We start from the raw sequence: 26,464 nt of genomic DNA on the forward strand, positions 1-26,464 counted from the left end.
CGCTTGACGGTGTCCCTTTTCTTCGAATTTTCTTCTTCAATCAACATCTTCTCTGGTGTATCAGTCAGACTAGCTGTCTTTCGTGTCAATCTTCCTTCTTTTTTGGGTTTGGTTAGGTCTGCTTTCGGCAATGGCTTAATATCTTGAGACGAAATAAATACTGCTGGATTATTAGGCTTGGGTGATGGAGTAGTGTGTATTTTTGGTGACAAGGTAGTGGATAGACCTGGTTGACTTTCCAAGTGACTGTTGCGTTGAATTGTAGGTGATTCTGGTTGATTATTTTCTATGTTTCCTTCATATAGAGGTCTATCAGTTACAGTTGATGCATTAAAATCACTATCGTTGAAAATCTCTCGATTGAAAGGCCAAATACCGGTGCAGGAGAAACCAGCAAGAATATTGACAGGCGTAGTGACCAAAGGAAGTGATGTTTTTACAATTGAAGGCAAATCGTATACAGTCATTCTTTTTCCAGGACTATTTTTTATCCACTGATCATCAGCATTATTAAAATATTTCTTAAACGGACCATATACCCCACGCTCTAAAGGTTGAAGCCTATGTGAAGCGGAAACGAAAGTAGAGTAATGAAATTAGCTCTACAACATTCTATCAGAGATATCGAAATATGAGACGAGTGGTGGTCTAGCAATACAAGCACTTTATTAGCTTCACTTGGCTTTACGTGTTTAACAAAATGTTTGTAAAAACGAGAAATTCATTATCTTGCATCTATCCAGACTTATTTCCAGTTCCTATACACCCAACTGGTCCATCTCTAATAAAGTGGTCTTGAAAACATAATCGTCGGAAGACGAACATTGGAGGTACGGTATTTCCCACTGCATTAATAGCTACACATAGTGTTACTAGAGTTCCACGTTCCTGGGATGATATGGATTCTACTTGCTTAGTTCCTTTTCTAGCTATAACTTTGCATGGCTTCTGAACGGTCGAAACACCCGTCTCGTCAACGTTATATATATTGTAAGGCTCAAAATTATATCTGTCCAAAACAGTTGACAATTTATTAAAAAAGTTGTTTACATTTTCTCTATTAAAATTCATGGCCCGTAAAAGGCTAGTAGCTTGAGATGTACAAAGGCTTAAATTTGGATTTCGTCACATAAAAGCAATAAGAAAGTCTTTACTTGCATGTTCAGTCGTGTTCCATTTTGCTGGGTAGGATAGTCTGTTACACTTTGCAAATTGAAAATCTAACTTGCGTAAATCTTTTGTGGTAAGTCTGAAATACAAATCTACAGTAGTTTCGCAGTATTTAGCAAGCTGTAACTCCATTTCATCATTAAATACTCTGTTGTGAGGATTGTATCCAACCCGAGGTTGTGAGTTTTCACGTAACGATTTAACATAGCGATATAAAGAAACGTGACACATACCATAATCTTTAGCCACTTTTCTAATAGATTGGTTAGTATCTATTACCTTCCTAGCTGCTTCGTCATAAATAACTTTTGGCGTTAACTCCCTTTCCGTTTTTCTTGGCTTTGGCTTCAACATTTTTCGCCGATCTAGAAAATAATGAACTCTATTAAAACAGAATATAATAGGTGTCAATTGTACTCATTGTACTCATTTTACGTACTACAATAACTTTTATTTTGCAAGCTAACAGCGCGTGTAAATGATACAATAATAGGCTAAATATCATAATCTGTACTTACTAAAAAAATAGCGGGAGTAACAAACCATCGTCCATATTGCAACCAACATTGCAGATCGTCTATATGTGCTGTTATAAGAGGTACACACCAAAATGAACAAGGACAAGTTTTGTGCCAATCTGTGGGACACATCAGTACCCCAATGTATGAGCGGGAACACAAGGTGTACTAATACTCATACTCTCATGAAACGCATCTGGCGCTGCATAAGAACCTTCACATTTTACTCTCCTTCAACTAGTCTTGAGTAAAATGTCTTTTATCTTTTCTATCGGCCTCTCTTGGCCAACTCTTGTTTTTCCGACCCCGATTGGCTATTAGGTTTTCGAGGGCGGACTTGTCATTATTCTCTTTCCTTACTCTAAACTATTTTCTACCACGTAGAAGGAAGTGGGGCCCCACTGCGTTACTTTGCCCCAAGAACTATCATGAAAGATGACCTCTAAACATATCAGTATGCCGAGCGACCCAACTAGCAATTGGCGCCAATCAGCGTCCGGGGCTGATGGTGTGAAATGGGCTACCGGCCATGATGTTGTGAGAAACCAGGCACGCCATGGAAACTCTGAGTCTGGAATAAACATAAAAATATGGAGCACCCTTAAAATTGGTACGTGGAATGTTCGAGGATTGCTGGAACCCGGAAAATTAGATGTAGTGGAAATCGAGATACACAATTATGCCATTGTAGGTCTATCTGAAACCCACTGGAACGATAAAGGACATTATATGTCAAAAAATGGCAATGATATTTATTTCTCCGGCAATGATAAAGAATCTCGGAATGGTGTAGCAGTGATAGTAGATAATGCCATTAAAACATCCGTAAAAGAATACATAACCGTCAGCGATCGGATAATTGTTGTCAGAATGAATGCCAGTCCAGTTAATCTTAATGTAGTACAAATATATGCCCCAACAAGCGAAGCTCACGATGAAAAGATCGAAACATTTTATAGTACGTTGGAGCAGACGCTTAGGAAGCTTCCAAATAGAGAAATCACAGCAGTCGTAGGCGATTTCAACGCTAAAATTGGTGTAACTACAGAAGATCATTACTTGCGAGAGACCGTCAGATTATATGGACTTGGCCAAAGAAATGACAGAGGAGAACGCTTGCTACACTTTTGTATAGACAAAAACCTGTTTGTTACTAATACAGGCTTTCAACATCACCCAAGACGACTATACACTTGGATATCACCAGGAAATAGATACAAAAATCAGATAGATTTTATACTGGTAAAAACCCGTTGGAGGAGCGCTGTTCAGGATGTTAAGACCTATCCAGGAAAAGATTGTAATAGGGACCATCAATTTTTATCAGCTGAATTCCGCATAAAGTTAAGAAACAGTCCAAAAACAGGAAATACAACAACTAAATGGCATCTAAGATATAACGATCCGTACAAAAAAGCCGCTACGCAAAAGCTATGTGACCTCAAACCATCATTAAACCCAGAAGAGTCCTCAAATAGCATATGGACAAAAACAAAATCCATATTGCATAATGCTGCGAAAAACATTAAGAGTGATAGAGAAGAAAGAAGGAAACAATGGATAACAGACTCCACGTGGACTAAAATACAGGAGAGGAAGTGCTTAAAAGCCACAGGACTGAACAGTGAAAGTGATAAAGAGGCCTATAAAGCGCTGAACGATCAAATAAAACGACTCTGCAAAAACGACAATAACACACACTTGAACAAAATCTGCATGGAAATGGAAGGGCATAAAACCAAAACTGAGACCAGAGACATGTTTAAAAAAATAAAGCAGATAATACGTTCCTTTACACCAAACTACCTTGGTATCAAAGATGATAACGGAACTCTACTCACTTCTAAAAAAGATATTTTACACAGATGGAAATAATACTGTGGACGACTGATGATGGAGGAAAGCACAGACGCCCCATCACAACAAGAAGATGCCAGTTTGGCGACGGAACCCGACGTACTCAAAAGTGAAGTTGAAGCAGCAATTATGAGGCAAAAAAGTCAGAAAGCTGCCGGTCCAGATAACATACATATTGAAATGATTTGGGCCCTAGATGACGTTGGAGTGGATATAATACATCAACTTTGTCAAAGAGTGTGGGAGACAGGTAAATGGCCTGAGGACTGGACACAATCACTATATATTCCCATACATAAAAAGGGAGCGAAAGATTTATGTAGCAACTATCGCACAATTGTTCTAATTGCGCATTGCAGTAAGATACTCTTACACATAATTCTCGAGAGGATAAAGCCCTTTTTACTACCTAACATTGCGGAGGAACAAGCAGGTTTCGTCCCCGGACGTGGTACTAGAGAACAAATTTTAAACGTACGGCAGATTGTAGAGAAATCCAGAGAATTTAACATCAAAACATATTTGTGCTTCATAAATTATAGTAAAGCTTTCGATTTGGTCAACTGGAGTAAAATGTGGCAGGTTTTGTCTGAAATGGGAGTCCCCAGTCATCTGATACTGCTAATTAAAAGCCTGTACAATAACAATTATGCCAGTGTTAGAATAAATGGGAAACTAACCGATAGTTTCAGGGTTACAAAGGGCGTGAGACAAGGCTGCATACTAAGCCCAATTCTATTTAACATCTATGGTGAATGGATAATGCGGAAAGCTACTGAGGACTGGAACGGTGGCATCACCATTGGCGGGAAGAAGATTTGCAACTTGAGATATGCAGATGATACTACTATCCTCGCTAGTTCTGAAGCTGAATTGATTCACCTGCTACAACGGATAGAAGACGTAAGCTTAACGATGGGCCTTAAAAGAAACAGAGATAAAACGAGAATCATGATAATTGACAGAGCTAACAACAATCAAAATCATCTGGTCATGATAAACAATATCGCTGTTGTAGATAAATTTGTGTACCTGGGCTCATTAATAACCAACAAAGGAGGCTGTACTCAAGAAATAAAGAGGCGGTTAGCAATCGCAAAAAGCGCTATGGAAAAATTAACAAAAATTTGGAAAAGCCATGAAATAACTACCGATACAAAAATGAGACTAGTAAGAAGTCTAGTTTTTCCAGTTTTTACTTATGCATCGGAATGCTGGACCCTTACTGAGAAAGGCAAAAAGAACATAGATGTATTTAAGATGTACTGCTGGAGAGGAATGCTGAGAATACCATGGGTAGCCCGAAGAACAAATGAATCCATACTGGTCCAGCTAAACATAAAGAAAAGACTAAGAACACAAATATCAGAACAAATAATAAGCTATTTTGGACATGTCCTTCGAAGAAATGGTCTTGAAAAACTTACCATCCAGGGAAAAGTAGAAGGCAAAAGAAATAGAGGTAGATCTCCCACACGATACACGGACCATATTGTTGCTACCATTGGCGCTCCATTGTCAGAATGTGCTAGAATGGCAGAAGATAGAAAAACGTGGAGTAACATTGGGAAATTTAGCTAATAGCTTCATGATATCACGATACCTGCATCAGGTTAACGACTAAGAAGAAGTGGGACACATGGGTTGAACGCAAATCTTACTGTGCCCACGGGTGGTGCACATGGGAGCTAAAGTGTTAAATAATGAGAACCAGGTGAAAAAGAAAACTTCCTGACAAAGTTTGAGAAGCGGAGTAGACGATTTGGGCGATCGAGGAATAAAATAAGATAAAATTATAGTATTTTAATAATTTAATTTATAAGTTTAAGAAAAAATAAATTTTTTAATATATTAAAAATTTATATTTTGTATAAGATTCTTAAACTGGAAATCCATACACCAAATATAACATTCCTATTGCATTTATAGTTAAAACCGATAGAAATATAATTATTTAAAAGAAAAATTATCGACACATATGTTAACATTTCCCCCACAACTTCTTGTTATCAGTAAATAAAATAAATTGAATTCAATATTTGTAAATAGTTACAGACACAACTTGGATGCCTGAGAACCAATCAGGATAATTGCTTAAGTGAGAACGACTAAAGTGAATAGAATGAAAGAGCACATACAACTATTTTTCATACTAATTACATTTTTTTCATTAGTTTTGGGTGAAAGAAGTATTGAAAATACCATCAGTGATGTATTAGACAATGAAAAGGTGTTATCTGAAAGATGTAAACAAGATTTGAAAGTTCTCTTACAGAGACTACGAAGTAACGAAGAAGACACTTGGGCGTCGAAAAGTAGGTAATTTTTATCTTTACATTCTGCAATAGACTTTTTTTAATTAAATATTTTTGTGTAAAGGGCGTTAAAAGTACAGATTTGTTTTAATAGGATATTTCTTGTAATCCTAGTCAATCTTCCTCAGACATAAGAGCCATGTATGAAAAATCCACCTGGTGTTAATTTTTCTTATAAGTGTATTAATCAAATTTTATCAATAGGTTTTGTTCTGATTTATAGTACATCTAAAGTGTTTTAAAAAGATCTAGTATTTCATTTGTAATTTCAATTTTACGTATCTCTTCATTTTCAAGTAGATGATGTTTTATTTTTCCTACCAGTTATTTAAATTTTTAAATACGATAATTGTTATATTTAATTGCTCTTCTTGTTTTTAGTAGTAATTAGATTGAAGAAGTGTCTTTAAGATTAATAAATTAAATTATGTTAATTGTATTAAGACTCGATTGCCATGAAATATACAGAGTGGTCCTTAAGTTAATTGTACAAAAAAATGTAGATTCTACATTTTAAAACATTACCATTTAAGCCAACTTGCTTGAATAAAATATTATTGATATTAAGATAGATACAGGGTGTTAAAGTGGAAATTAAAAATTTTATTTTTCGCTATAACTTTTATTTTTGTGAAAATTCATGTACATCAGCAGCATAATTCTGATTTAACGCAATTACTACAGGTCCCGAAGGAAAAATGGACGAAAACATCAATACTTATGAATTTTGGTATAAAATACCTTTATATATATAAGGTTCTGGAACTCCTAAGTGGAGCATAGAGCTTCAGTGAAAACGCGCCATCGGGTTCTATTTTGCGCTAAGGCCTTCACCTCATTCCAAGACTCTCCTTGGCCTCTTATCTCGTCCATGATGGATTTTCTCCAAGTTTGTACTGGGCGACCTCTTTTTCTTTTTCCTTGGGGATTCCACTCTAGGGCAGTTTTTGCGATACTGGAACTATTTTTTCGGAGTGTGTGACCGATCCAACCCCACTTTCTGGACTTAATTTCATTTTGTACCCTCTTTTCTTCGGTCAGGTGTAGCAGATCTTCGTTTCTGATGGTGTTAGGCCAGAATATACGAACAATACTTCGTAGACATATGTTAACAAAGACCTCCAGTTTGTCTGTGAGGGTGTTTGCACTTGTGAAACTTTCCAGGTTTCACATCCGTAGACTAGAACAGACATGACATTTGATCGGAATATTCGGATCTTTGTCCTTGTAGTATCGCCAGATCTCCAAACAGGGTTGAGCGTGCTGAAAGCTTGTTGGGCTTTTCGTATCCTCATACGAATATTGTCTTCTGTACCTCCGTTTTCTGTTATGACATTTTCAAGATAAGTAAAGTTTTCCACATTTTCAATCTGCGTATTGTCGATAGTAAATAGCGTGTTATTCCTTGCATTTATTCTCATGGGCTTGGTTTTACTAATATTGATTTTCAAACCTATTTTATTGGCTTTAGTGGAAAGTGTTTCCACTGTTTAAAATATCTTTAACTAAAGTTAATAGTTAATGAAATGTTAAAGAAAATAAATATATCAGCAAAACAATTAATTAATAATAGGATTTGACAAAGAATGGGATAATAGGATTTTACATCAAACATTATACGTTTTATGTATATTAAATTGAAGTCATGATCAAAACATTTTATTTACAAACCATATTAAGAAATAGTTAAACTAAATAACATTAAACTTTTTGTCAAAGTAAGTATTCGATATGTCCACCATTTTCTTCAATGCAGTTATCAATACGTTTAATAAAAGATCGTCTCATATTAAATAACATCGTTGGTTCAAAAGAAACTGCTGCAACATTTATTTCTTTTAAAAGTTGGTTGCGAATGTTATAATAATAATAATAAAGGCATTTATTCATCACATAATATTATTGACATAAATTAAATATTAATTTAAAAAGCTCCAGGCGAGTTTCAGTCCAGGACATGTACAGTGCGAAGCACTGACATATCCTGTCTGTTCAGCTAACCTGGGCAAACAAATAATAAAAAATATCTAGAATTGTTACCAATTAATAGTAATATTTATATAAAAACGAAATCAAAGTGGAAATTAAATAAATTTTAGTTTAAATAAATGTAGGAAAATATAAGAATAATTTAATCTAGCATTCAATTAATATGCGCCCTAAATGTAGTTCTACTCATTATAATTATGTATATTACCAAACCCTACCCAAGCAATATATCGTAATTTTTTAAAAACGGAATTTTAAATTTGTTTTGAGTAAAATTGAGAGCAGTGGTATAATTTTTCATAACTTGGGCTATATGATATGTAAGGATCGCTTGTAGTGCTGTGTACGATGATAAGGGATAGAAATGGTGTTTTTATGTCTAATGTTAATATTGCCTTGGAAAAGGCAATCAGACAATTAAATATTAGAATAAATGGAACTATTTTTAATAGATCGACGCATATTCTCGCATTCGCTGACGATATAGTTATAGTGGGCAGAAGTATGAGAGACATGGTGCAGTGTTTTACAAGGCTTGCGGACGCAGCAAGTGAATTAGGACTTGTGGTAAACGAGGAAAAAAACAAATATATGTTGGTTTCTAAAAACCCTCGAAATATCCAACAAAGAATTCAAATTAACAACCATACCTTTGAGCAAGTCAACGAATTTACATATCTTGGATCGCTAGTAAACGCAACAAACACGACAAGCGACGAAATAAAAAGACGCATAGCAATAGCAAACAGAACTGTTCACGGCCTCCAGAGACATTTAAAAAATAAAAATATAAAACGTGCACTAAAGCTTAATATATACAGGACCTTAATAAGACCAGTTTTGATATATGGGGCTGAAACGTGGATCTTATCTCAAAATGATAAAAGACTTCTTGGTATTTTTGAGAGAAAATTCTTAGAAAGATTTTTGGGGCCGTAAATGAAAATGGGCTATGGCGTCGAAGATACAACTTTGAACTGTATCAGTTATACACCGATCCAGATATTGTGAAATTCGTTAAAGTGCAGAGACTTAGATGGGCTGGACACATTGCTAGGATGTCAGATCACGAATACACGAAGAGATTAACATTTTCACAACCAGAGGGCACAAAAAGCAGAGGACGACCACGAATGAGATAAATTGATGATGTGGAAGAAGACCTACAGATTCTAGGGGTTAGAAGATGGAGGGAAGTTGCCAGGAATCGACAGGAGTGGCGACTTCTTTGTGAGCAGGCCAAGATCCACAACGGATTATCGAGCCACTTATGATGATGTTAATATTATGTACATCAGTACGGAATTTTATTTTATTATAGAGGTATGGTAGGGTATATAAAATAATAATTTTTTGGAATTACAAGCTGAATGAAAATGTCGTCTGAGTTTCATACTTAACCAACCTGTTTCTTTAATATCATTTTGGATATTTGTTAAAGTTGATATGGCATCGTCGTAACGTTGTGCATCGTTCTGGTCTAGGTTTCCGGTTATAAATTTAATTTCGAAACCAGTACCATCGAATAGAGATCTTTAGAACTGATGTTATAAAATTGGATTTAAATGTTTTAATTCAAGATTAATTTTGTTTTCTAAAATTTGGGTTGAATATGAGGAGTTCTGTCGGTCTTGAGGTTCTTGCAGCCAATTCCCGGCAATTCTTATGACGTCGTCTGTCCATCGTGTAGCTAGTCTACCTCTATGCTCTAAGACATCTGTGACTCCTGCCTTTTTCTTATTACTTCGTTTCTGTTTCTCTGAGAGTCAGTCTAGCGAGTATTTCATTCATCTTTGGCTACTCTAAGTTTGGTTGCTGCAGCTTGGGTTAAAAAAAGTGTTTCTAGAGCGCCATATGCGGCACATGCTAAGGTGATTCTTATTTGTAAATCAGCAGTTTGGTTGTCCCCAGCAATTTGGATTTCATATCTCATGGGTCTAGGGCTAACTTCATCAGTTAGCCCTAGACTCCAGCACAGATCAGAGGTAATGTAAGTCGATAAAACCTCACCAGCTCCACGGGGTCATGTAAGATGCCCCCATTTTCAGTTTTTATTAATTAACAAAGTTAACAGTCTATTGCATTTAGCTTTGTAAATACCATGACGATTGTTTTTTAATACTGATGTCCTTCCAATGTTTTTCTGTGGCCATACAATATTTTTACAACTTTTTATTAAACTGATGATGGAATGATTCAATTCCGAAAAGATCTTCTTTAAAATAAAAATTTTAAGCTTTTAATAAGCATTTTTTATACCTTAATAAACACGAACACCACGTGCTTTGTATTCAACAGGTATACTAGCCACTCCTGGATATCTCCACCTTATGGTTTTGTTACAGTTTCACTTTTAATCAATAAACTTACTTTAACCTTTAATTGTGGCTTATTCCCATTTAAATAGTAATTATTTTTTTGACCTTACTTTACGACGACACTAATAATTTACGACTCAACCAGAATTTTGACGGACTTTTCTCGCTTGGATTAGATCGGTACTCGCTACTGAATTAATTATTAATGTTATGTAATTAGCAAAGTAGGGACCGAGTTTGACTACTTTATTCGACCAAATTAGTTTTATATCTCTACAAAACACAAGATGGATTGTATAATCATGACATAACTTAAATAAGTAAATATTCAACATTAACTTTTTCAGCACAGCGGAGCATAGACATAAAAGCTTCCACACCTAATTCAAAAGTGTATCTAGATGTTTAACCCTTAACTGGAGAGACCCTATTTTAATACACACAGAGAGACATGCCCTCTGACAGACTACAATGTAGGAGAGGGGATAAGAACTAAACTTACAAACTTTTTTAATATATTTAATAGTACTCTAAAAGCTGCTTGTATTTGCAATTGAACACAGTAAAGAAACTCAAAATATTGTCAGAGTATAAAAAAATAATTACGACTTTCTAACAGCTAATCATTTACAGTTCGTGACAGTCACATTTTTTACTTTTCATTATAGTAAAAAAATAAATACACATCAAGTAAGTTTTTTTATATGAAAGGCACTAACAGAAACTGTAAAAGTTACATACAATCGGTATGAATTGGTTTCGTACACTGAAGACACACAGGTTTTCTACATCGGCCACAAAGGCATTTTGTCACACGGTTCTCCTTGCGAGGGCACAAATAACATATTTTTCGCTTCTCTAGTACTAATGGCTCGTTATCATCTACTTGGTTATTCTCAGGAATTCCAAGAATACTCGCTATACTAGCACGAATTAGCCGCGGTACGTGAAAATTACCCATTCTTCGCTTCATATGATCTTCTACTAATTGTTTTGCTAATATTTTAGCAATAGCAGATTTTTCTTGTATTTTAGAATTGTTTTTGTAACTTTGGTGCAGTATATATGCATTTACGCCATCAGATGCTATTTATATGCTATCAGATTCCAAATAAACATCATCTTGTACTTGATCAACATCACTAGCGTCACTATCTAATTCGTCAAACCACTTCAAAGCTGTATCTTCAAAATCAGTATCGGTAAAACGGATTTTTTTTGATGGACCGGCCATGATTGTAACAAATACGCGACGTTTTCAATGAAACAAAATGTAACCTGAACCGAGACGTGCCGTCTAACAGACTAAGTAAAACTGATTTTCGGTTATAACTTTTCCAAATATGCGTATTTCTTTACCTAAGTCGGGTCACTAATAGTCAATGAATAATACAAAGATGGGCAGCATTTGGAAAACTGATAGAAACTTTTAAAAGTGAGCTGCCCACATGCCTAAAGAGAAAGGTATTTAATCAGTGCGTCCTCCCAGTCTTGACGTACGGAGCAGAAACACTTACCTTAACAAAAGCAGCAGCTACCAAACTGAGAGTCACGCAGAGAAGAATGGAGCGGTACATGTTAGGAATAACTCTGCGAGACAGAATAACCAACGAAGACATCAGGAGAAGAACCGGAGTGACTGACATCATCGAGAAGATGGCCAGACTAAAATGGAGGTGGGCAGGACATATAGCCAGAATGACAGATGGGCGATGGACAAAGAGGTTATTGGAATGGAGGCCAAGGGAAGACAAGAGAATCGTCGGTCGACCACCTACAAGATGGACTGACGATTTAAGAAGACTCAATAAAAACTGGATGAGAGCGGCGTAAGATAGACGGGGTTGGAAACATGAGGAAGAGGCCTATGTTCAGCAGTGGACTCTTGAGGCTGGATGATGATGAATACAAAGAATATACATACGAATATATGAAGTAATGTGCCGATAGGCGGAGTTATTTGTACAGGGTGTTAAAAATTCTTTATGCTGTAGTCTGTCAGACGGCACGTCTCCAGTTAGGGGTTAAAATCAATCTTATGGAGAATGTAAATGTAAATATAGAAGAAATTACTTCATACATTTTTGTATGTCGGAGATTATCAAAGTATATGTTTCACTGTAAGGTAGTGTAGAAACGTGAAATACTTTAGAATCCAAAGAAAATTTATAAAACAAAATAAAATACACTTTTTCATGTTATTTTGAAAACGCTTTGAGGCGGAATTCGAAACATGAAATAATATACCGTATTTACAATTAAAATTGTAGTTTAGCCCATTAAATATAGCAGATAATAGACATCATACATCATTAGCGAAGTTTTTATTAAAATTAGCAACGGAAATGTTTGGACAAATTATGCTGAGTAATAGATTATAGCGAAATTGTTTTATAAAAAATAATTTCAATTAAAATCAATAATTCAGATTCTAGCTAATAATAAATTGATGATTCATTTTCGAGTATGTTACAGGCAATTTAAATTTGATTTAAAATTTTTAAAGTTTTATCTAATTGCATATTATGTATAAACAAACGAGTCATATTAAACTTAATAGGTTTGAGTTACGGTTTTGATCTTTTTGTATAAAGCGTTGTTTAGTTTTTGGGCACGTGTGTGTCAATTTTATTTAAACATTGTATCTAATCTATAAATAATCTGTATCTCTATCTGTATAATAATGTATCTAATCTATAAATGTATAAATCTAATGATAAGAGATTTAATCATTTTAAACAAGCATAAAGACAAGCGAGAGACATGAATAACACTGGCGAGGTTTTTCATGCCGCAAAAGACATACGTCTGGCCTTAAGGTAATTCGCCGATGCAGTATATGTGCATGGCACTATAAGAAGAAGAAGAGGGAAATAACAAAAGAAGAAAACAAAGACACTTTGATGATTTGCGACAAGATATGTGTCTAGCCGTGGACAAAAAAAAAAGAAGACCTATATAAAGCATTGGAGGAAACAATCGTAGACCTATGTATAGCACTGGAGGAAAGAATCGTAGACCTATGTAGAGTACTGGGCGAAAAAATGTGTGTCGAGCACTAGACGAAATAACGAAAGCTTATATGTAACCGTGTATAAAATATTGTGTTCCCCTGTCAAGCAGTGAACCATCAATTAGTGAATAGAAGAAGGTAACATGAGATGAAAAACAGATTAGCGAAAGAAAAAGAAGAAGAGGAAAGAAAGGAAAAGAAAAAAATGATTCGACTTGTCAGTAAGCGTGATGTCACCCGAACACCTGAGCAGGTGCAAACATCAAAGGATGCCGCTTTTTCCCACGGTCGGAAAAATTTTCCCAGCGCCAAGTGCCGCAACATCTACTTGTTTTGAAAACAAAGTTTTCAGTGTTTTATTGTTACGTTAAACAAAAGAAGAACTTAAACAGTTAAATTAAGAGATTTGCAAGTGAAGCTTTGGGGTATAAAGACAAACTTGAAACAAAAAATCAAGAATGGTGGTCGGAGAATATGCAAGCGTTAGTAAACAAGAAGAAAACTGCTTATCAGAAATGGATATTAACGAGAGAAGAGGAAGATTACAACATATATAAAAAATTAAATCGAAGATGTGCAGAGGTGGATAGGTATATGGGTGGAACAAGAGTTGGGCAAGTGTGGAAGGTGATAAAGTCTCTCCGGAGGAAAAGAAAGGAAAAATCTAACTTACAGTTAATAGACTTAAAACAGTGAAAACACAGTGAAAAAAACAGTGAAAGAGGATCGATGTAAAATCCAAGAGATCAAAATGGACGAAATATCCGAACATATACAAATAATGAGATAACAACTGGAGAGTTAAGCGATGCCCTCAAAAGATCGAAAAAAGCGTAAAGCAGCGGGACCTGGAGATGTTGGATACATCAGCTCAATAATCAAAAAAGGGGAATAATTGTTATCAGCTCAGTGGGGAGGTTGTACGGTCGAATAATAAAACAAAGAATAGAATCAAAATATGAAGACATAGAAGAACAAAATGGATTTCGTGCAGGAAGATCGTGCACTGATTGGTGTATTCGTTCTTCAACAGGTAATCGAAAAACGGAAGGCAAGGAACCTATCTACCCACCTATCGTTTATAGATTTAGAGAAGGCATACGATATGGTACTTTTGAAAAAACTGTTTCAAACATTGACGAAAGTAGGTCTCAGTAGAGAGTGTGTGGATGCTATCGCAAATATATACAAAAATGCAAGAAGTGTCGTTAAAGAAGGAAACTCTATATCTGAATCAATTCCAGTAACAAAGGGCCTTAAACAAGGATGTTGTCTATTTCCGACCTTATTTAAAATATGTATTCAATCATCGCTAGAGCAGCGGAGGAAACAAGTATCCGAAATGGGAATAGACATAGGCGATGGTAAATGTCTAACAACTTTATTTTTCGCAGATGATCAGGTAGTAGTAGCAAATGATGAGGAAGACATGGACTACATGTTTAGAAAACTAAAGAAAGAATATGAAAAATGGAGCCTTAATATGAATATGTCAAATACATCATCGTTAGTTAGCCTTTGTCCGCTGCTGAACGTAAGCCTCCCGTAAAATTTTCCACCTATTTCTATCTTGAGCTTCTTGCAACCAGTTTGTGGTGATGCGCTTGATATAATCCGTCCATCTAGTCGATGGTCGTCCTCTGCTTAGATATGCCTCATGCCTTGGTCGCCATTCTAGAACCTTTCTGGTCCATCTATCATCCGTTAATCTGGCAACATGTCCGCCCCAAGCCCATTTAGCCATCGCTATTTTTTCAACTGCATCTGTGACTCCTGTTCTTCTTCTTATTTCTAGGTTTGGTACTTTATCTCTGATGGTAATACTTAATATTGATCTTTCCATAGCGCATTGTGTAACTTTTATTTTATATATTGTTTTTTTGTCAGAGTCAGTGTTTCTGCACCATATGTAAGAACCGGTAAAACGTACTGGTTAAAAACCTTTCTTTTTAAACAAACTGGAATAATAGACTTAAAAATGTTATTTAATCTACCAAAGGCAGCCCATGGAGACCCATCCTTCTTTGTATTTCAGTTGTCTGATTATCTCGGCCTAAGCGAATCTCATGCCCTAGATATTTGTAAGCTATTACTTGGTCGAAGCTATGGCTCTCAATCAGAACTTTACCGCTGACTACAAGGTTGGTCATAAATTTCGTCTTTGAGGTGTTAATTTTAAGACTAATTGTTTTGGACACTTTATAGAGCGTGTACAGCATTTTTGTAGTCTTATCAACTCTATAAGATTTTAAAACGATGTCATCGGCAAATCTTAGGTGGTTCAGATCTTCCCCATTTATATTAATTCCCATGTTATCCTCTCGTTACATTTGCTTAAACATATATTCAGGAACAGCTGTAAACAATTTAGGGGAGATAGTATCACCCTGTCTAATTCCACGTTCTATTCAAAACTTCTTGGTATCTTCATGAAGGTGGACACAAGCTGTACCAGTTTTGTAAATACTAGTTTCGTAAATACTTTACGAATGTCAAAGACAGACCATCTTAAAATAGGAGATGATGAAAAAGATCTAGAGTTAGAAATTAGAAACACAACAACATGTAATGAATATAAATATCTCGGATCAATAATATCTAAAGAAGGCACTATCAAAAAAGACGTCGAAAACAGAACGCAGCAGGGAATAAAAGCGGTAAACATTTTAAACTCTCTACTATTGTTTAACATATTAGACAAGAAACGAAATTGACAATCTATCGAACCTTAGTAGAGCCTACTATGACTTATGGGGCAGAAGTTTGGCAGATTACGAAAAAAGATAGAAAAAGAACAGAAGTAGTAGAAATGGATGTTCTAAGGAGAGCATGTGGTCTATCCAAAAAAGATCATATTATCAGGAATAAAGATATTAAAAGGAGGACAAATACTGTATATTCCAGTGTAGACAGAATTGAAACGGGACAACTAGTGTGATATGGTGAAGCGAATGAATGCAAATAGATGGCCAAAGAAAGCTTTAAATTACATACCACAACAAAGAAGAAGGAGGGGAAGGCTTTCAGTTACCTGGGAAGAAAATGTACAACACAAAATGAGAAATATAGCCATCAAAGAAGATGAATGGATGAACAAAAAACGATGACGGTCGAAATGCGAGAAACGGCAGAGGCTGTAGGAACCTCGCTTATATATAAGTAAGACAAAGACACACAATACGCTCAAACTTTTAAACGTTAAATCAGTCGTAGAGGATGTCTTCAAAGAAATTAACCTGAAATCATGAAAATAAACAAGCAATCTTAACCTATATTCTCCCATTTTAGCATTAAGTGCTACCTAGACTTTAAGGAATAAAAATTATCGTTCAATTTGAGGTTTATGAGGAGCATAGAAGTAAAATCCCGGAAGTCTAATCCCGGAACATTTAAATTAGACGTGAAAAACTATTATATAGGACTTTGGCGATATATTGAGCTTTCTGTTTGATTTACTTGTATTCTAGTATATACTGAATTTTAGAAAAGACTATAAGGGATAGCATTAGGAACGACATGATTAGGGAAAGAGCCGGGATGACTAAAGTTTCAAAAAAAGATTTAAGAACAAATACTGCAATGTTTTTTTCATGTCAGATATAAAAAAATATGTGGAACAAAAGATGGACCTGTTAGAAGTTTATAAAAAGAGAGGTAGAGGAAAACCGACAGAATTAGGTGACGAAGAATAGTAAAGAGCAGAGAGTACCTGTAAAGAGAATAGCTAAGGAAGACGAACAGGAAGATATCTTAATTCTGAAAATATTTTTTTTGTTAGAGAGACTGTTTTAAAGCAGGTATTTAGCTAGCTCTCAATATATTTAAAATATGTTATCTCTTCAACGACTGTACTGTTCCTAACGAGTTTCTAACGAGATTTCTTCTCTGGAAAGTAAAGTTTCTGCTAACATCTCTAAAGTAACTTCTGAGATGTCTGCCCTCGACGATAGAATATCTACGTTAAAAAACCAAGAGGAAACAATCCAATTACAGCAGAGACAAAAGAAGACGAAACAAAATGTAAGTTGGAGATACGGCCGAAATTTGAAGGAAGTGGAGGTTCTATTCATGTTAAAGTCCCAACTTTCGACGGAAAATCATCATGGAACAACTACATAAAACAGTTCGAATCAGCCGCAAGAGCAAATGGATGGTCTGAAAAAGAAAGGGCGGTAAACCTGACTATCGCTCTTCGAGGAGATGCCTTAGATGTGCTTCAGACCATAGCCGTAGAGGAGACCAATGATTTCGAACAACTCAAGAAGAGGTTAAATATGCGATATGGCCACGAACATTTGGAGCATGTATATCAGTCGCAGCTTAAAAATCGTAGACAGAAGAAAGATGAGGCTCTTCAAGAATATGAGGTAGATATTGCCAGATTAGTACGATATGCTTATCCAACAGCTCCCGAAGACATGATGGAAAATTTGGCCGTTCAAACGTTTATTGATGGTCTTCGTGATCATGAAATGCAGAGAACACTACGATTAGCTCGTCACAAGACGCTGGTTGATGTCTTATCCGCCGCCCTCGAATACGAGTCAGCTAGGCAAGCCTCCGGCGGTTACAGTAAAGTTAGGACTGTAAAAGAGGAAGGAGATGAAGACAAACTTGACCAGCTCGTTAATATGATGAAAAGTATTACATGCAAGAAAAAAAAAGACCATAAAATCAAGAAACTCACCATCAGGAAAACCAGAACGGTACAGTTTATTTTTCCTACTATCGTCTACTCAGTTTTCACGATATTGATATTTAGACGTCTGACGAATATATTTGTTAAATATACTTCGTTAACGTAGTTATTTGTTATTAAAAACTTTTTATTACTTTAACAATACTCTTAGTTAGATCTTAGTCATATCATAAATAAAAAATATTTTGTCGCAGTGATAGAAGCAACGTCCAGAATTGGTATGGGAGAATCTTCGTATGATTATGGAGACATAGGTCATTTTGAAGAATGTGTTAAATTACGATCTAGAGAAGATGGCATTAAAGGAAAATACTGTATTGCAGATATTGCTTATAAATTCGTAAATTTCACAGGACACTCACAGGTAAGTCAAATGTTAGTTCCTCGTTTATGTTTTAAATAAAAATATATATTGTTATACATAATATATACCATCAACCTGCAGAAAGTTTATTTGTTACTTATATTTTAGATAATTTTGCCTGGATTCTGTTATCTACAATTTTCTTATCTAGTATGGGGCAACATTTTTATGCCCGTATGTATAAATATGAATTGTAATTAGGTTTATTCGCTCTAAATCATAAAATTTACACAATACGTCAGTTTTGGTCTTTATTCCCTATTTATTTGTTTCAGTGCCTATAAAGAATGAGCAGTGTACCCAATTTTTTATACCAGTTGTAGTCTGTGAGTTAACAAGAAAAAGAATTTCTTTGGTTCGATATTCACAGGCTTTTGTACTTCATATTGTAATGAAACTATAGTTAAAAATGGTGACTGTCAAGGTTAGCTGTCAGGTGGAATAGGTTTAAAAAGTTTGGTTTCTTATAAGAACTGTTTATTTTAGGTATTTCATGAAATTAAAGGATCACCATCTTCGTCTAAAGAGACGAACAATGCCTCGGTTGTTGATTGTAAGACATTAGTTTGCACCCAATAGTTAAGCTCAGTTTTATTTTAGGACTTCTGGGTTTTCGCTCAACTTATTTCTGCGTTTTCAAGAAAAATTGTTTCTCGTCGTAACGTTTCTAATTTCTTTAAGTCTCTTCGAACTAGATTTGTCAGTATGTTTAAGGCCTGAAAAAAAAAATAACTCAGTTAATAGCCCTCTACTGAGCTTATTATTCCAAACAAAATGGGGATGATCAGCAGAGCGACTTCAGTCGAGGATTCTGACTCCTCCCAAAAAACTAAGTCAAAAGATGTTTTAAGAGGAACAATATTTGAGCCGGCTATTAAAGAACGCCCTCTTAGAACTCAACAGAAGGAGATAAATAAAGATGTGCTGGGGTATAGACCATAAAAAATCTAGGAAGTATTCAGGCATACAGACAGAATCAACTTCTGTAGTTCCATAAAACAACGATTAGCGCGGGAATTCTGTGGGTAAACTGTACTAACGAGTATACAAAAAATGGGAAACTGATGTGTTGAGGACTATATAGAGTGTCTGTAGGAAGAAGTATACTTAAATGTAGTACATTTTAATAATATACTTAAGCAACTCATTGTTCTTATTTACGTTGCTGAGAAAGGAGCCGATAAATTACTTGTCAGAACTAGACTTCTTCTTCTTTAAGCTCCATCTTCTATCAAAGGTTGGATATCATCATGGCTATGCAGACCCTATCGACTGCCGCTCTAAACAGATTTGCTCTACTGCATTCAAATTACTCTCTCAAGTTCTTAAGCCACGATATTCTTCGTCTTCCAACATTTCGCTTTACTGGAATTTTGACTTGCATAATATGTTGCAATAATAAGTATATTGGCTCTTTCATTATATGTCTCAAGTAATCAAGTTTTCTTCTTTTGAAATTCAACAATATTTTAGCTTCATTTCGTATTCTTCTAGTAACATTTGCGTTTGACATTCTTGGAGTCCATAATATTTGTAGCATTCTTTTGTAAGACCAACATTCAAAGGCGGCCAACTTATGCAGATGCACTTGTTTGAATGTCCATGAATCCAAGCCACAAAGAAGGGTGGTGAATACGTAATACCGATGCATCCATGGGCGTATTCCTAACCTTATTTTCAGACATTAAAGAAAAACTTCTTTCAACAGATGCAATTCTAGCAGTAATTGTTAAAAATACCTGTGCCAATTTAAAAGCTTTAAATTTTATATAAAAAAGTGAAACAATTATCTGGAAAATCACAAACAAATACACCTAACCGATTAATTGACAAAAACAATAAACCCATTAATAACCCAATTGAAATAAAACAAATATGGACTAAATATATTGAAGATCTTTTCATGGACACAAGAACGGAACCAACACAAATTGATAACGAGGAAGCTCCAATAATATTAAAATCTGAAGTCCAACATGCTATAAACAACATAAATCTGGCAGAGCCTCTGGGCCAGATGAAGTTCAAATCGACCTGATTAAACTTATAGACAAAGACAATTTAAGTGTAATAACTATACTCTTTAGTAACATATACAAATCTGGTGAAATACCTACAGAAAGGCTGCTATCGACCTTTGTTCCGCTACCAAAAACCAAGAACCCCAAACACTGTAATGATTATAGATTAATCGGCTTAATGGCACACTTGTTAAAAACATTTTTAAAGATTATACATGCAAGAATATTCAAAAAGTAGAAAGCGGATATGAGTAATAGACAGTTCGGCTTCGGAACAGTGAAAGCTCTGTATAGTTTCACAACTCTTGTCCAAAAACGTCGAGACCAACAAAAAAATCTTTTCGTTGCGTTTATAGACTATAAGAAAGCTTTCGACAAAGTTAAACATAACATTTTCATGGAATGTCTAAAGAGAAAAGGACTCGACAAAAATGACATTAACATAGTGAGAAATCTCTATTGGAACCAACAGGCTGTGGTAACATTAAATGGAAATTGTACGGATGCGCAACAGATAAGTAGAGGGGTGAGACAGGGCTGTGTACTTTCACCATTACTATTTAATATATATTCCGAAGAGTTATTTAGGCAAGCACTCGAAAACTGTACAGATAGGATCAAGATAAATGGTGAACATATAAATAACATACGTTATGCTGACGATACAGTCATTATCGCTGAAAGTGAGACATACCTGCAGACGTTACTAAACACAATTTGTGATACTGAGGAACAGTTTGGTTTATCAATAAACATAAACAGACACAAAAACCATGGTTATCAGTAAGAGGGGCAGTCATTACAAGGATCCAGATAAAAAATAAAGATATTGAGCAAGTGGACAAAATGAAATACTTAGGAGCCTGGATTATGGAAGATCTGAATCCGAAATCAAAAATTCGCTTAAGAATAGAGCAATCAAGAGCAGTATTTTTTTATCCATTCTATTCTTTATTATGGTGTCGAAGCCTGGACTGTTAATGTTGACTTAATGTGAAAACTGGAAGCTTTTGAGATGTGGCTTTTTAGGAGAATTTTGAAGATACCATGAACCGATCATATTACGAACGAAATGGTGCTGCACAGAATGGAAAGAGACAGAGAACTTTTGGCCACCATTAAAAGGCGAAAGACAGCAGATTTGGGGCACATACTTAGAAATGATAAGTACGAGTTGTTGCAGCTGATTATAAAGAGTAAAATCGAAGGAAAAAGGGGTCCTCGTAGACGACAAATATCCTGGCTGAAAAACATTCGCGACTGCACCGGGTTAAACACACAGACGCTCGTAAGAAAAGAAGAAAATAGAGATGAATTTGCAATGGTTATAGCCAACCTTCATTAGTGGAGATGGCACAAGAAGAAGAAGTATGGTAACAATGCTTACATGGATGCTTCGCCAGTGCTAACAGTTTTTCGTTTTTGTATATAAAACATTTTAAATATTAAAATAGAAGTGAAAAAAATAAAAAAAAATTTTACTTCTTTTTTTTGTCTGTTTTCAAATATGGTATTTTTTCGAATTTATAGGAAAGTGTCTCTACTACCTCAAATATATTTTTTTAATTTATTGTTTGAGACAGATCAAATGTATAAAAAAATCGTATTTTTCTTCAGATCCCTACAAGAGACCTAACGATTAGAATTACTGGTGGAATGCATTTACTCAGATTTCCAGTACGGGGTATGTGTCTGCCCAGTAATTGTTCAGATTCGGATGCCGGTTATTTAATGAATCAATTGCAACATCCCAATACTACTGTAAGGTATTTTGTGTGTCAAACCGAAGAGGAAGTTTATGAGCCATTAGACAGCAATGCGTATTTGGGCATGTGAGTATAGACACGTTATTGATAAACGTACAGCTGGCTTAAATGTATTTCCACGAAATATTTTTATTGCCGTGGTGCCGCAATAATAAACAACTTAAAAAATACGATTTAAATAAAGAAACAATATTGTACTGTACTGCTCATTAAAAAATAAATAAAATTTATTTTTACAAAAATTATTTTATTTTTTAAACCGTAATTATTATTATATTGATAGACCACGGCTGTAAAAAATCGGTTAAATTTTAATGTGAGAAGTGGCATTCTAATTTTTGCAGAAATAGTTAGATGATAACTTCAGTAAACATAATTTAACTTATTCTTTCTCTCAAATAGGTCGGGAACTATAATAAAACAATTAAAACATTTTAAAATCAATAAAAACATCGATTTTTTTTTAGTTTCCTCACATACAACTTTAGAAAAGTTTATTTTAAAGCAAAATCGTAATAAAATAAAATAACAACAATACAACTTTCTATACAATACGGCTAGTTAAAAATGTTTTAATTTATTACCGTTGCTGCAAAATAGCAATAAATACAAAAAAGAGGGGGACACAAACCTTTTCTTGCTTACAGCGAAAAGTTGGGGCGGGCATGTTTTCGACGCTGAAGTACCTGAGGGTCTTAAAAGTACCCTTGTTTTGGACGCTGCCGGAAGGATTATCACAGGTACCAGATATTAGATATAATTAGTGTTTAATGATGGTCATTGAAATTTACTTAGTTACTATAGTCGGTTCGCTATATTTACGCGGGTTTCGGATTAAAAATTTTATTGTAAGTATCCAGTTTTAATTACCTGCTCTTTGGGGAAATATCAACTGGTCAAATGGAATGAAAAAAAAAATCCATAACTTTTTTTAATTAAATAATAATGGAAAATCTTTTATATAATTGACAGTATAATAAGGAGAATTACTTCATTAATGGAGTCTAATGTGGCTAATATAAACCTAATAATAATTTTATATTACACTTCACACAGAAAATATGGTCTATGTATATTTGTTCCATGGAGAGAATTTCTAATGAAAAATAAAAAAATTTAACTTGCCAACAAAACTGAAAATCAGTCATTATCATCAAAAATATCATAATCGTCATCATCATCACTGTCATCACCATTAATTGTTATTATGATTGGACTTATTTCGTTTATTTTATTTTCACGAGTCCACCAATCTTCTATTAGTTTCTTGCACTTGAATATACAGTTGCACCACACTTCTGGAGTTACAATGATTGAAAGTGCCTTTCGCCAAGTTTCCCGAACTGCGTCGTCGCTATAACCGTTAGGCCCAATATGGTTGTCATAATATTGTTTTGCTATTCCCCATATATATTCGATGGGATTAAACTGGCAATGATACGATGGCAGACGTAAAACTTGATGACCGTAACTTTCAATAATCTGATCCACAACAAAGGTTTTTGGTTTTGCGTGGATATTTGCTAAGCGTAATAATTCTGATTTTAAAATATGTTGTGTAAATGGTATATGTTCCTTTGTCAACCATTCTTTAATTTTATTAACAGTCCAAGAATTCGTTGGACTTTTGTTTAATACTTCAGAATGGTAAGGTGCATTGTCTAAAATAATTACGCTGGGCTCACTTAAACCTAGGAGAAGTTTTTCATGTAACCATTTTACAAACATTTCTGTGTTCATATTATCGTGATAGTCACTTGATTTTGATTTAGATGAAAATATTAAATCAGCACCTTCTATAAAACCCGATTTCCCTCCTGCATGTAAAATTATTTGTCGCTTCCTTTCTCCATCAATATGTTTGATAGACTTTACGTTATCATCTTGCCATATTCTCTTGGTTGCACCCCTAGAAAATATCCATGTTTCGTCTAAATATATAAAATTTGCCCTTTCTTCTTTTAATTTAGAATATTTTCTTAGAAAGTTAATTCTTTTATGCACAACAGAACTTCTTTCACAAAGGGCTTTTCTGTTATCCTCCTTTTGAAATTTGAAACCCAAATTATGTATCACTTGCCATAGACTTGTTCTGCCAATTTCGTCAAATTTTCTATCTTTTAATTCCGAGAGAATTGTATTTAAGGTCACATGTTCCTTGTTGGCTCGCATTCGATAAATGGTATCACGAATTTCAAATTTTTTTCCATCTGGAATATCTTTCGTTTTCAATGATAGGCGAGTTTTTCGGTGATCTTCTTTCGGCCGTTCATTATTGCGATTTTGTAATACTCCTCTTGGTTTCACTAATTCCTAGAGCATCACATACGCGTTGTTGAACAGACATTACCGATTTTAAAGGACCGCCATTTTCTTTTTCATCCGTAAAATACTTATGTACACTACAAATTAGACTATCTACATCTAAAACACGTCTAGGCATTTTTAAATATTTCCACCAAACATGTCAACACTGGCAAAGAATCAATTCAACTGCAATATTGTAACAAATTTATGCCTACCCTAATGTTATTTTAATGTATTTTAAAATATGACCATTAATGCAGTTTTTACCTAATTTTCTGGGAAGTCGTTTACTGCAACTGGTATCAATGAGTTATTAGCATAATTTTGTTAATCCGAAACCCGCGTAAATATAGCGAACCGACTATAGTTATTAGTTTGTCAGAGAATAGTAAAAAGTGAACATGGAAATTTCAACGTTAGTAAGTAATCGTGGTAAAATTTTGCTCAAAGTGAACAGTTTTACTTTTTGTCAAGATAATTAATAGTGTCTGTAATAGTGAAAGTAATAGACTTAAAGATCCAAAGAGTAGAAAAAAAATTATGTTCGTTAGAAATAGGATACATGAGTATCAAACTAACTGTATCGATCGATTCCAAGTGACAAATAAACCTTATCAAGCTTAATCACTAGAATTTTATTACCTGTCTTTCCATTTACATTTCAATTACACCCAGCGTCCAAATCATGTATGCAGAAACAGGTAATTTGATTTTTCAGTGTCGAATTTTAAATTTATCGTCCAAATCATGCACGCCCAAAAGTTGGATGTGATGGAAGTAATTCCAAGAATTGTAGAACCTAATGATGATGACGCGGAATGCATCTTTCCTTCTTCTTCTTATAGTGCTTATTTGTTTTGGATGTTGGTGACCATCATTTCAATCTGTATTTTACAAACTGCGGCTCTGAAAAGATTTGTGGTTATTGTGTTGATTTTTCGATCAGGAAATTCTTTTGCATCTTTTGCCTCGGCAAATTTTCTAACGACACGAGGGGAGAATTGTAGGTAATGTGCACCATGTACAGTTTGTAGTCCCACAAAGATTAAGCAGGAACTAAAAAAGACATCTACATCTGTGGGTTTTGCCGGTAGATGAATAATTTTCAAAATTTCAGTTGTGTTTTCTTTCATTTCTTTGATTGTGTTGACTTTGTTCCAAATAAAATAATATTTGTTACTTTGATAGTGTTTCGCTGTATAATTGTTTTATCTCATTTTCATCGTTATTTAGAATATTTTTATAGGGCCTCCGAATTAGGTACCAATTTTTTAAAACGCAAAAAAAAACTCTTGAAAATATTAATTGAAGGCATGAATAACTTAATGAAGTATACATGGAAGGCTCATAAAAATCAAAAATTAAAAACAAATGCGGGTCCGCTGTTGGATACTCTTCTCTATTAATTATCTTGAGAATAATTTCTTGGCAATGAAAAGAACAAAACAAACTAAATAGACCTTCTCAAAACTGCTCTTTAATTAAGGCACTTGGCAACCTAAAAAATAATAATTTTTGTATGAGTTTTCTAGCCCCGAAAGTGCGTTTTTTCATCTTTTGAGATTTTAAATTGTTTATTGGCTTAAAATCTATCAACTTTGGAGAAAAATGACACGAGATTTTTTGTTAAAAATAACCCAAGAAACCTAATAAATTTTTTAAACCATTTCTGGTAACCTGGTTTAACTTTCACTTAAACTGTATTGCAGAAAGATTAACCTTTTTAGTCTTTTGTTTTAAATAATTAAAATAACATAGCACGCCTAATAGATAGCATGCTCAACGACCGAATGTTTCAAGTAGTGATGGGCACAGATATCAGCCTACCAAAGAAACTTAAGAATGGCCTACCACAGGGGTCAGTGCTCTCTCCACTACTATTTAGCTTATACCTAGCAGATATGCCGGAAACACAGTCAAGAAAGTTCGGATACGCCGATGACTGGGCCCTCGCTACACGATGCAGAATACTAGAAACGTCTGAAGAAGTTCTGACGGCAGACTTATATACATTGGGCAAATATTTTCGCAAGTGGCGACTTCAACCAAATGCATCCAAAACAGAAGTTAGTTGCTTTCACCTGAACAATAAACTTGCTGGAAAGGAACTCAACATACGGTTTGAAA

At 34.8% G+C, this 26,464-nt stretch overlaps 1 protein-coding gene across 1 annotated transcript in view; it reads left to right on the forward strand.

Moving 5' to 3' along the window:
* Positions 1 to 5,607: 5,607 nt before the first annotated feature.
* Positions 5,608 to 26,464, forward strand: part of LOC140440852 (nose resistant to fluoxetine protein 6-like) — a 67,189-nt gene continuing 46,332 nt past the window's right edge. The window contains exons 1-3 of the mRNA XM_072531213.1: positions 5,608 to 5,860; positions 18,074 to 18,243; positions 21,882 to 22,096. Coding sequence (XP_072387314.1) covers positions 5,668 to 5,860; positions 18,074 to 18,243; positions 21,882 to 22,096 — 578 coding nt within the window. The 5' untranslated portion in view covers positions 5,608 to 5,667. The remainder of the gene's footprint in view (positions 5,861 to 18,073; positions 18,244 to 21,881; positions 22,097 to 26,464) is intronic.

Source organism: Diabrotica undecimpunctata, chromosome 5 (assembly GCF_040954645.1).
Source record: "Diabrotica undecimpunctata isolate CICGRU chromosome 5, icDiaUnde3, whole genome shotgun sequence".
Lineage (NCBI taxonomy): Eukaryota > Metazoa > Arthropoda > Insecta > Coleoptera > Chrysomelidae > Diabrotica > Diabrotica undecimpunctata.